Here is a 13412-nt window from a genome sequence, read left to right on the forward strand (position 1 = left end):
TTTCTGCCTGGTAACAGTGTGAAATTATCACTGGGGTTTGCCATGAAGCTACTAGCAGTGTGTCCGTGACAGGCTGTGATGATAATGGGAGTCACCTATCTATCTATCCATCTATCTATCTATCAGGGTCCTTCCTGCACACGCCACCTCCCGCTCAGCTGCATCCATGTAGTGAGTCAGAGCTGACGAGCGCCGCTTTGCCCTCATAATGTCTGGTCGTATGCAGTTCTGACTAGAGCAGAGATGAGTGTAAATGCCTTTGTGTTCCTTATCTGATCCGTGCAGCATTATCTTTTTGAAGTCCTCTTCAAAGCATGCACTGTACCTCGTGAGATGGAGTGCCAGTGTAGTGATGAGAGGTTTAGTGTGGATGCAACATCTCTTTATTGTGAATCATTGTCTATAGCTGTACCTACAAACAACACACTAATGGGACTTTAAATAAAATGGTCAGGTATGTTGATATTAATTGTTAGAATTATTGGCAATTAATGTTTTTTTTATCTAGTTGTCTTTCTTTTCTCTCTCTTTTTTAAAAACATTTAAAATATGTTTCTCATGCTTCTGTTGTTTTGGTGCTACAATCTTTATCTTTTTGTTGAAGAAGAAAAAAATATAACCAGTTGTAGAATATCAATGTACATTATTCACGTACATTAATAAGGAATTTGGATTACTGACATTTATGTACAAAACCAAAATAAAATCAATATTACAAACATTTTCAATAAAATGTGTAAAAGAGTGAAGGTCTGTGCTTTAATAATTGTATTTATTTATATATATACACACACACACAACTACAATAAACAATTATATAAGCACAAATCTATACATTCACTCTTTTATGCATTCTTCTTTATTTTTTATACAATAAAACATTGCAATATATAGTTTAGTGTATACTGTAGGTTAATGTACTTTTCTTTTTTGAGCAAAGTAAAAAAGAAATGTATGTTAAGAACACAATTTTTTTTTTTTTACAGTATATATTAATTAAATGACTGGAAAATACTGACGCGTGAAATTGTTGCTTAACACATTACAGTCTGGTGCCGCACAAAAAAAGAGCAAAACAAATCCGCCTTCTCAGTCTGTATGGTAACACGAGCTCCAGATGTAAACTAACAATGAATGTGTCAAAAATAATCACAGTACTAAATATAAATATAGCGGGATGCCTTTTCCATCTTTCAGAAATAAGCCTTCAATTGTTCAATTAATTGAACTAACCTAACTAACTAAGGTCTAGTTAATAAACTATTTCATGATCGTTTTATTAAGGTATGGCTTCAAAAATAAAACGCACAAATAAGCCAAACCTCATATATAAATTAAAATTATTTTTTTTGTTTAAAAAAAAAAAACTCCATTCAATTTTATTTGTATTAAACTGATGCGCCTTGTATAGACGTAAATAGATCCGGTCCACTGGAGAAAACGAAAATACTGAAATAATAAAGCGAAATTAAAAGTTTTATTATCCGAAAACATAAATACTTCTAAAACAATTCTAAATCCACCTACTGTTTCATAAATGATTCAATAAAGCGGACTAAAAAAGCAGCAGATAGAGTCCAAGAAAAAGCAATGTAACGCTGTGAAATAGCTGTTGTTGTTGTTGTTTTCTTCTCTCCTAATGCGTAGGTGTACTTCCGCTCCTCGATATACTACTACTACCTGTACCTTTTTACTCCTATATAACACCCGGGGATGAATTTGTTTTGGATAAACTGGGGAGCGGTGACGCATCACACAGCGATTGGACATGTTGGTCTCAACTCCTCCCTTATAATAAAGAGAGTGTGTGTCTCCTGGTGTAAAACACAGCAGCACCGGGCGGCTGCGTCAGGAGGGAAAACTCCACTCTGCGCAATTACGCGACTCCTCACTGGCACAGTGATCAGAGAAACAACAGAAAGGCGTTTATCCGGCTCCTGAACCTCACAAGGGGTGAAATGGACTTTTAAGCAGGCCGTCCTGATAGAGTGGAGGACTTTGCTTCGTGCACTTCAATGCAGTTTACGGTCCAACAGCTGTGCATGTTATGATAGGATTATTACGCATGTGCTCTGAAGCGCAAGCTTTAAAATAGTTGTCTTATAAATAGACATCTTCTTTTTTTTTTCTTTTTAAATAGATCCTTTCTTCTCTAAAATTGGCTCCCGTACAAACAGCCGCGTTGGATCCGTCGGCTTACTGCGAGACTCCGGTGTACAACCCGGATCTCTGCCCGAACATGATAGCCGCACAGGCAAAGTTGGTGTATCACCTCAACAAATACTACAACGAGAAATGCCAGTCTCGGAAAGCGGCCATCTCCAAGAGCATCCGGGAGGTGTGCAAGGTGGTGTCGGACGTCCTGAAGGAGGTGGAGGTGCAGGAGCCCCGCTTCATCAGCTCTCTCAGCGAGATGGATAACCGCTTCGAGGGTCTGGAGGTGATTTCTCCCACAGAGTTCGAGGTGGTGCTCTATCTCAACCAGATGGGAGTGTTCAACTTCGTGGATGACGGCTCTCTGCCGGGCTGCGCCGTGCTCAAGCTCAGCGACGGCCGCAAGAGGAGCATGTCTCTCTGGGTCGAGTTCATCACAGCCTCCGGGTACCTCTCGGCGCGCAAGATCCGCTCCAGGTTTCAGACTCTGGTGGCGCAGGCTGTGGATAAATGCAGCTACAGAGATGTTGTCAAAATGGTCGCTGACACCAGTGAGGTGAGGTTGCGCATTAGAGACAGATACGTGGTGCAAATCACGCCGGCGTTCAAGTGCACCGGGATCTGGCCTCGCAGCGCTGCTCACTGGCCTCTCCCTCACATCCCCTGGCCTGGTCCCAACCGGGTGGCTGAAGTCAAAGCGGAGGGTTTCAATCTGTTATCCAAAGAGTGCTACTCTCTGAACGGCAAGCAGAGCTCCGCAGAGAGCGACGCCTGGGTGCTGCAGTTCGCCGAGGCCGAGAACCGGCTCATCCTGGGCGGATGCAGGAAGAAGTGCTTGTCGGTGCTCAAAACGTTGCGCGACCGTCACCTGGAGCTGCCCGGACAGCCTCTGAACAACTACCACATGAAGACTTTGGTTTCCTATGAGTGTGAGAAGCATCCCCGGGAGTCGGACTGGGATGAGAACTGCCTCGGAGACCGCCTCAACGGGATACTATTGCAGCTCATCTCGTGTTTGCAGTGCAGAAGGTGCCCGCATTATTTCCTGCCTAACTTAGACCTGTTTCAAGGGAAACCTCACTCATCTCTAGAGAACGCAGCCAAACAGACTTGGCGACTGGCGAGAGAAATACTGACCAACCCCAAAAGCTTGGAGAAACTCTGAGGTAAAAAAAACAACAATATGTTAGTTCACCTCGTCTTAAACAGTGTGGTAAATAAAGAGGCCTATAACGAGCTCACAAACGGACAGAACAAATATTGCCAACCAATTTGCAAAAAGTCTTGTGAAATGTGACTGTCCTCTGTTGTTGAATATGTCCTGGCCTGATTCAACATGATTTTTTATAACACTTTTAGTTTGCCATTCTGTCCCCGTGCACCTTTTGGCGGTGCCAATATTTAGGAGCAAGTCTAAATTATTGGCAACTATTAATCCAAGAAGCCACATCAACAGTGGGTTTCTTTTCTCTCCGTGCCACATGGTTGCCTACACATTCCCCCTTAAAATGCTTTAAAATAAAGCCCCGTGACAAATTTTGGAAAAAGAATAAATTCAAACACACATCTGTACATTTTATACTGTAAATACATTCATAGATTGTGATTCAAGTGGTCTGAAATTGTGAATGTTGTTCTGTGACACGTAAATAGGATCCACCTGTTTAAATCTACTTCTGAACTTTTTCTTTTATCTGGTAGAAAACCTTATTAATTTATACTTGCATCAGTGGTAGTCGGATTCATCTGTTTCAATGGACATTGTCTGATTTTTTGAAAGTTTACATTTTGATAGGCGTCTACGACATTGAAAAACATTCCATCAATTTACTTGAATTATTATTTAAAGTACTCGTTTTGGTTGTTGTTTATCTCTACCATGCTTAGGCCTACATGATAAAAAAAATGAAAATGATAACATATATATAGTATATATATATTACAGTTTAATTGAAAAAAAAAAAAATGCACTTGAAATACACTGGATTATAACATCTGTGATCTGATTTTTTTATTTCTGTCTTTGATCTAATTTAAAGAGCTAATAAAACGAGCTGTTTTATATTTGTGTCCCATTATGGTTTTATTAAATGTGTTTTTGACAGTAGTGAAGTAGGCCTAACGCCATGCAATAATAATATAATGGGATCTTTAATTTCGGGTTCTGGATTGACACTTTAAAAAAGAAAACAGGGAAATAGGAATTAATTAATTTCATACACAATATTTTAAACAGACCTACAACATTGCCGATCAGTTTGCATTTATCTAAACCACAGCCCCCTATTTATTTTATTTTTTATTTTATCACCATTAGGTGGCTGGCATAACTTTATGGATAAACTGTTACAGTGACCTGCACGACGAGAAGGCCTCAATGGTCATCATATGATTATTATTTTTTTTTTTTAAATGCAGAAAAGATGCAGAAAATTTAAAAACACAAAATAGAAATCACCCGGGATTAATAACAAAATTCTGGACACAAAACGTCATTAAATAATTCAAAAGACAAAGCGTGGACAGAGGCGCAGAGCACCTCCACCTGCGCATTCTCATTCCTCCTAAAAATTGTGTATTTAAATAAATGTTTAGGAGGCTACATGTAGGCCAGTTACAATACAAAAATATATATATGTATCAACTGTGGAACATGTGGGATGCCAAACTGTGCGCTTTTAAACTCGGTCTGCACACTTGCTTGCAGGTGACTTACCTTTGAGTCGACCCTCTTGAAGGCTGGGTCATCCTCGTCCACCTCGAAGTAGATCTCAGTGGTGGTGATGGACAGAGTCCCGCGGGCCACCAGGACGGGGGCCACGAGCTGGGCCGGGCTGCTCAGCACCACTGGGCCTATAGATACACACAGAGAGAGGGGATAGACACATGCGAAATCAGTAACATGCACAGAAAACAAAGATTAGATTTATGTTAAATAAAGCGAGGCTGAGGTTAATTCTGATGCGATTACAGGAGACACGGCCTGTTGGCACCGAAATACCGCTCCGTGCGTAAAACCACCATGCGCCTTTAAACAGGAGAGAATTAGAAAATTAATTATTGTAGTCCAGTTTAATTTTTAGCATTATGACAGCTCCGTGAAATTATTAATTTGTATAGCCTTTATTATTCGAATTATGCGCCACAAAACAAAGACTTTTGAACCCCTTCTTGTCTTATTGTGCAAGTCCATATGTATGCGCGCAGTGGGTTTACTAGGCCTATTAATAGATAGTCCTACATTTGTACCTGATTGTAAACCAGTGATGCACTGATAACAAAAAGGCTTTATGAAGTTTTCATGAAGTTAAATATAATAAAATAATTCCATATTTCCCTCTATCATCATTTGCAGTGCAGATCTGAAATATGAATTTGCGTCACTGCAGGGTTGCTTTAAAAGGAGCAGCCTGTAAGTAGATTCCGAAAATAATAATAAAAAAGCTCTTTTATTGTAAGATTAATTCATGTAGGAAAACAATACAACTACAAGCTTGTTAAAGTCAAAATAATTGTCCGGTATCGTAAGGTGTGTTTGTGACCCTGCCAGCTGATAGCGATCACATCTTTATTCCAGTCTCTCCCTCCTCCTCCCTCTCTTCCTCTCTTCCTCTGCTTTATCCTCCATGTTTCTCAGATCAGTGTCGCTGTGGAGCACCGTTACAGTGATTTGTCTGCTCTCAAACGAAAGCTCTCGAAATCGGGATATTTATCGATCCCTTAAACTCCAAAGAGCCACTTTAATGTCTCATCAATCTTAATCTGCGTTCCTCGGCCAATTATAGCCGATAGTGTTACAGGAATACAAGTGGATTTCGCTCTCAACTCCCAGAGCGCCCCTTCATCGCTCTTCAGGCTGCACAGTCAGACCGGCCTCTCTCTGGCTTTTCTCTCCGGGTTGCTCGGGTCCATTAACGGTGATCCTATCTGCTGATGCTATCGGCCCACAGAGCTACACGTTGCTCACAAGCTCCATATGAAGAGCAGATACTTGCCATAACCTGTTTTTACTGCATTTCAAATGATGTTTATTGTCGTCTATTCTTAAAAAATAAGAGAAAAAAAATTGCAAGAAGTAAAACTATCATTGTTATTGCTATTATTATTTCTGCCAATTGAGGAGATTGTCTTTATGTTCACTCCAACCCCTTAAATCACAAACCCATTCCCCTCTTACTAAAAAGAACACTTTTAGGGCTGATGCATTGTGTTGCAGCCCTAAAGGGCTCCGCAGAGAGAAGAGAGACACTGGCCTGGAGCATTAAGCCATGCACAGCATCCATTGCTCATGGGGAGGAAGAGGATTAGGCAGTAATCCCCTCAGGGATCCTTCCATAATTAGGCTATATGGCATTAAAATGTTTACACGAGAATAATGAAATTAAGGGCAAGTTACACAGGATGAGTGGTGTATATGGGCTAAAGCTTGGAAGAACTCGGGCTGTTGGGTCTTTTTCTTTTAATGAAAATGAAAATATTTGTCGAATGACAGGCCAATTTAACAAAGTGAGGTGTGGTGGGAGTTTGGGGAGAACTGCTGAGGAGATGGGTATATTATTATTATACCCACAGTACATCCTCTGGACCGCAGTGTTTGATACGGCCGAGTGCTTTTTATATTTTACATAATGAGAGAAATGCAAGTGGAAGTGGGTTACTTGCACACCTGAGCACCATCATTCACTTGCAAACATGTTGACTTAGTGTAGCCTATAGTACATACACACACACACATACACGCTCATGCACAGCTGCAGTCATTATGCTGAGTATCTGAGGCACAGTGCCTTGTTGTTCATTTGAGTCACTGAAAGCAATGGTCATTTTTTCCACAGTTTTCAAAGCATGCATTTATCTTTCACTACAACATATTTACATGTAAAAGTCTGGAGAAAGTCTGCTCTACGGACTAATTAAAAAAGGCTGCAGTATACAATAATTACATTAAAATTGACCGAAAAATACATGATATTTTATTAGGGCTGTCAATCGATTAAAATATTTAATCGCGATTATAGTTAATCATGATTAAGCGCAATTTAATCACAGTATTTTATCTGTTCAAAATGTAACTTAAAGGGAGATTTGTCAAGTATTTAATACTCTTATCAACATGGGAGTGGACAGATATGCTTGCTTTATACAAATGTAGGTATATATGTATTATTGGAAATCAATTAACAACACAAAACAATGATGAATATTGTCCAGAAACCCTCACAGGTATATACTGCATTTAGCATGAAAAATATGCTCAAATCATATCATGGCAAACTGCAGCCCAACAGGCAACAACAGCTGTCAGTGTGTCAGTGTGCTGACTTGACTATGACTTGCCCCAAACTGCATGTGATTATCATAAAGTGGGCATGTCTGTAAAGGGGAGACTCGTGGGTACCCATAGAACCCATTTTCATTCACATATCTTGAGGTCAGAGGTCAGGAGACCCCTTTGAAAATGGTCATGCCAGTTTTTCCCAAAATTTAGCAGAAGTTTGGAGTGTTATTTAGCCTCCTTCGCCTCAAGCTAGTATGACATGATACCAATGAATTCCTTTGATTTTTCTAGTTTCATATGATGCCAGCATCTTCACTCTAGCTTTAAAACTACAACCTAAAAATCTCAAGTTGCGTTAATGCGTTAAAAAAATGAGTGGCATTAAAATTAATTTGCGTTAACGCATTATCATCGTGTAAACTTTGACAGCCCTATTTTTAATATAAATAATTTAAATTTCCAGAGTTGTTAGTATATTTTCTTTTTAACGTCACCCATGTTCTGTTTGTATTAAGAAATATCTTCTAGATATTTAAATAAGAAAAAACAACAAACAAAGAATAAACTTGGGGAGAAAGCAGACAAACACACTCTGTCTTCCTCTCCGCTTTTTTCCCTGAGATTACACAGAAATGTTGTGTTGGGTTTTTACCCTTTTATAAACATGTCACCACTCAAGGGACCGGTATTGTGAATGGGGACTAAAATGGATACAGAAAGGCTAAATTAAGGCAAAACAAAATGGTTGTGGCTGCTAAACCACACTTGGGGGTACAGTATACTATGGTTCCGCCGGCAGAACAGTCGCATCTAGCGACTCTTGCTCGACATTAGACATGCCTCGTGAGGCTCAGACTCTCCTCTCTTCTTTCCCCTCACATGCTCATCTTAAGTTACTATTTTACCTGATTTTGTGCATACAGAAAGGCTCATTTAATGCCAGCGTAAGCACTGACAGCATGTCCAATGTCTGAGGGGGAGCAAGACTAATCATAGGTTCAGTAACCACAACTGCCGAGGCCCTTGAGTGCAGGCGCCGCCCCTTTGGCAGCAGCAGCAGCAGCAGGCACTGACCCAGAGGCTGGCAGGAGGAGCACTGTTGTTGACAAGGATCTAGTCCCAGATCTCTCATTAAGGCTGTTCATGCCTGAGATTAGATACAGGACAAACACAGACACAGTGCATCCTGGTAAAAACATTACCCAAATGTTACAGTGGGAGGGAGCTCCCCTATTGGTAAAAATATGAACTCAAACTTTGATTCAACATTAAAAAAAATAATCTTAAATCCCAGCCATTATTCCTCAAAGTCAATGTCTACCTTCAAGATTTGGTTAATAATTTCAAACAAGCTCACACATCATAGAAGTATCACAGATATTCAGTCTCAGCGTTTCTGTTTTGTATGAAGGTCATTATCGGTTCTCTCGGGAGAATACATTCAGCCTGCTCTTTTGATTGGGCGGCGCAGGGTTCATCTGACAGACACGCCGTGTTTGGCTGCCTGCTGGCCCTGCTGGGACAAAGAGGAGGGGTCAGCCTCCTCCTCTGAGATTCATCTGTCGGATCTTAGAGGGGATTTCACTGCTCAGCAGTGCCCTGGTTCAGCCTGAGCCTCACACACTAAGCCATGATAACTAGGTAATGTATACACGGCTACGAGGCTGGGAATCTAGAGTCTCAGGGCAGATTTCTTTTCATACAATTTCTATCTCAATTTGCACCTGGAATCAATCAATTACATACATGCATTCATATTTGTTACTGTTAATACATGCTTCAGTGGCAGCCCTGATCCTACTGGATTAATAAAGACATTTTGGTAACATTATAAATGTGACCTGGAGGGATTGTGCAATCAAACCTGTGACTTCAGTTAAAACACAGTTTGAAGCACCAAGTTGCTTTGTAGACTGTGAATAATTTAACTTGCAGAACCTTGTAAAAAAATCCATGACATTAGATTATTATTGCAAATCTATTACCAAAACAAGAATATCTTCCAATTTTCCTGTTCAGTTTTGTTATTTTTGTGAGGACAACCCAGCTAGAATTTGCACACTCTCTGAAAATAGGGAAATAGATATCATTGAAACAACAATTTGAATGTACAACATGTCAGCCTAAGAGCTGAACATGTACAGTATATACCGTCTTTAGAGCAGTGGATGGCCATTTAAATTGTCTGAAGTAGCCAATAATCCAAAATCAAACCACATCCAGTGACAACAACTGTCAACAACAATGGCCCAGACTTTACCTACTTTACTGCTTTATTATTCTTGTCACTGGAATATAGGAGATGTTTTTGGGATTGGTAATGACTTCCAGGGATTAGTATTACTTTATATTCGACTAAAAAAGCCTGTATCATTAAGGCATCAAACAAGTAACACGGTCCGCTTATTTAAACCATCAATTATATGCAATGAGGTTTTATTGACAAGTATGTAAGGCAGTATTGTTGATCTAAACTCAAAACTCGAGTGAACTCTGGATATCTTACCTTTTAAAGCCATGAAAAGCATGAAGGTTGGCTCGATACTGTAGGCTGGCTCACACACTGAATGTGATGCCGGGTAAATTACAGGATCTTTGGGCAGCCGTGGCTGTGGCAGTAAGCTGCACTACTGACTGAATTGTGTCAGACAAAGTATTACAACTGGGTTAAGATCCTGGATGAAAAATAATAATAGCAAATCACATGGGTAAAATAAATTAAAGATGGTATATTGTTATTAGTTTCTCCTCAGCTGTTAAGAGACAACTAATCTCTTCATGATTGCTCACTGTCGAGAGAATGAGGGTTAGTTTGACTGCAGGAGAATTAAGTTGTTGTCTGCTCTCCCTTAACAACCAAGAGCTCACATCAACACAATCCTTCTAGGTTCAGTTAAAATATAATATTTTATTCATTTAAAGGTGCAGTGTGTAGGATCTGGCGGTATCTAGCAGTGAGGTTGCAGATTGCAGATTCCATTTCTGCCAATAGATCCCCCTAACTGTTACACACCGGTCCTTTAAATGAGATAATGATAAAGATGATTGCTGTATTTTGGGATTGGGATTGTATTTGCTGGGAAAGAAAAATACATTTGTACAAAATTTGATTAATTAAATTAATTTCCAACTATCAAAGAATTCATTGATTGATTATGTTACAATATTTCTGGAGATACACATGTTTGATTAGGTGTGTTATTATTAAGCATGGTTTTGATTCAGAGTAATAAAATATTGCATCAGATTTTCACCCAGTAGCTGTTAATAATGTTTAATCAGTATGATGAAGAGATTGTGTAGAGTTGAGTTATCAGGAGTCTGAGCTCAGATCACTTTGATTACAATAAGTGACTCTTTATTATAACCTTATTAAAGTGCAGATCAATATGCTATAGTCACAACAGAGCAACATTAATTAATAATACTTTGTTAGTATTTAAGTAAGTAGAATATCAGTTTAATAACATGAAGTAAACACAATGACTCCATTGATATGAATAGATTGTGAATGGTGCCACCCAACCTTTGAGGGCACATTATTAGGTCAGATGAGGTTAGGTTAAATAAGGCCACTGTAAAGTTAAGTTAAATTCAGTTAGTTAAATATGACTTCTGGACTGATCATCTTTCCGGTGTTAGTTTAACTATAGAAGACTTGCCTCTGGAGATAAACACTCGAGGAAGGAACGGTGCTGACGAGATACAAAACAAAACAGAGAAGGACAACTTGTCAGACCAAAACAATACAGTATGTAGCTGTCAAACCAGAGCAAAGCTGTCCAGGTTAGAGTACAGAGACACAGTCTTTGACTCCAGAACTACATTGATGGTTAACTGCAGGAAGCGAGTTGTAAACTAAAACCTCAAATACATTACATAATTGGATTTTTCAATACTAAATAATAGCCAAATATCTCAAAGTTTCCCCTTCTTCAGTTGTACTGTTGCCAACGCCATATAATGAGCATTACTACATTGATCCAAACACTTGATATGCTGATATTAATCATGTACACTGTAACTATGCCAGCAATTAGGAAGCAGACAGATAAAAGACAAGCGCTGATGCTCCAGCAGAGGTGAAGCTGACTTGGGGTTAATGGAGGTGCTGGTGTGCTGACTTACCACCCAGGTTGTCCATCTCCTTCTCCTGCAGCAGGCTGACGGCGTCTTCATCTCCCTCCAGCATCAGCTCCGTCTCGGGGTTCTGGCTGGCCACGGGTTGGCTGCGGAAGACTTTCTTAGACTTGACCACCTCGTCCTCCTCTGTGCCTGTCAAAAACACAACAATAACTAAATATTGCACTCTGACCGGTGTACATCACTATGCTTAAATGGACAGAAATACCTGGCTATGGTCTATTCCTTGGCGAAGTCCCATCACCCATTTCCTATTCTTTCATTAGTTATTGCACTTTCCATGCATTTCTGTTCAGAAATACTGTACCGTACCAAGTATGAAATGGTTCAGCTGTTGAACTCATTGACTGAGAAAAAGCTTGCTTCAAAGTGAGGCAAAGTAATTTAATTTACTATAGTATATGTAGTACATCTCAGTAATGCATTTAGCCAACATATATAAAACCATATATTAAATCAACACATTTAGTTCAAGAAAATGCAACAGCATCATAAGGAAAAAAAAAGAAAAATCAAGCAAAAAAAAAACCTACCAACCTAAAGACATCGATGACCCCTGCATCCATCCCACTGATACAAACATGCACGCAACGCAACGCAACGCAACGCAACGCAACGCAACGCAACGCAACGCAACGCAACGCAACGCAACGCAACGCAACGCAACGCAACGCAACGCACGCAGTAAGTAACCATTAGTCTGAGAAAAGTTTTTGAAAAATACGAAAAAAGGATATATCATGTGTAAACTAGGGCTGTCAATCGATGAAAATATTTAATTGCGATTAATCGCAAATTAATCACACATTTTTTATCTGTTCAAAATGTACCTTAAGGGAGATTTGGCAAGTATTTAATACTCTTATCAACATGGGAGTGGACAAATATGCTTGCTTAATACAAAATATATGTATATATATATTATTGGAAATCAATTACCAACACAAAACAATGACAGATATTGTCCAGAAACCCTCACAGGTACTGCATTTAGCATAAAAAATATGCTCAAATCATAACATGGCAAATTGCAGCCCAACAGGCAACAACTGCTGTCAGTGTGTCAGTGTGCTGACTTGACTATGACTTGCCCCAAACTGCATGTTGATTATCATAAAGTGGGCATGTCTGTAAAGGGGAGACTTGTGGGTACCCTTAGAAGCCATTTACATTCTTGAGGTCAGAGGTCAAGGGACCCCTTTGAAAATGGCCATGCCAGATTTTCCTCACCAAAATTTAGCGTAAATTTTGAGCGTTATTTAGCCTCCTTCACGAAAAGCTAGCATGATATGGTTTTTCTAGTTTCATACGATGTCAGTATCTTCACTCTAGCTTTAAAACTGAGCCTGCTACAACTTAAAAATCAAAAGTTGCATTAATGCAAAAGAAATTAGTGGCGTTAAAACGGATTTGCGTTATCGCGTTCATTTTCACAACCCTAGCTGCAACACATTTACACACTGCAAAACCCTCAAAAATAACTAACTAAACCAGGCGTCATGAACCCATTTCAGCTTGTGCATATCCACAGGTTCAAACCAAAACATCTTCTTTAATAAGCTATTAAAATGCACAACATCTAGTAATATATAAAAAGAAATAAACCATGCAGAAATCTCTGCATGAAACACATAATATATGCAGGATGAACCTGATATGAGATGCTCACTAATGTACTTGCCACAGCATATAAAAGAATGTCAAGGTACACGTTCGTTCACTGAATACATTCCGCGTGGTTGAACATCAGAGGTGCTTCAGCTTTTATTTTTAGACAAGGTCAACAATGAAACACTATCTGCATCTTGAAAGACCAACAGCTGAGTCGGGCGATACA

General features: G+C 39.5%; 2 protein-coding genes across 8 annotated transcripts in view; one reads left to right on the plus strand and one right to left on the minus strand.

The window, feature by feature from the left end:
- The window catches only part of nbeab (neurobeachin b), a 287636-nt gene that overhangs the window by 74120 nt on the left and 200104 nt on the right, over positions 1-13412 (minus strand). For all 7 annotated transcript variants that reach the window (XM_037774340.1, XM_037774339.1, XM_037774338.1 and 4 more), the window contains 2 exons: positions 11561-11707; positions 4871-5007 (listed from right to left, as the gene is read on the minus strand). In XM_037774340.1, the coding sequence (XP_037630268.1) occupies positions 4871-5007; positions 11561-11707 (284 nt within the window). The remainder of the gene's footprint in view (positions 1-4870; positions 5008-11560; positions 11708-13412) is intronic.
- On the plus strand, positions 1367-4136 carry mab21l1 (mab-21-like 1). Its single transcript, XM_037774348.1, has one exon. It carries the CDS (start codon positions 2240-2242, stop codon positions 3317-3319), a length of 1080 nt encoding a protein of 359 aa, XP_037630276.1. The 5' UTR covers positions 1367-2239; the 3' UTR covers positions 3320-4136.

This window comes from Sebastes umbrosus, chromosome 7 (assembly GCF_015220745.1).
Source record: "Sebastes umbrosus isolate fSebUmb1 chromosome 7, fSebUmb1.pri, whole genome shotgun sequence".
Lineage (NCBI taxonomy): Eukaryota > Metazoa > Chordata > Actinopteri > Perciformes > Sebastidae > Sebastes > Sebastes umbrosus.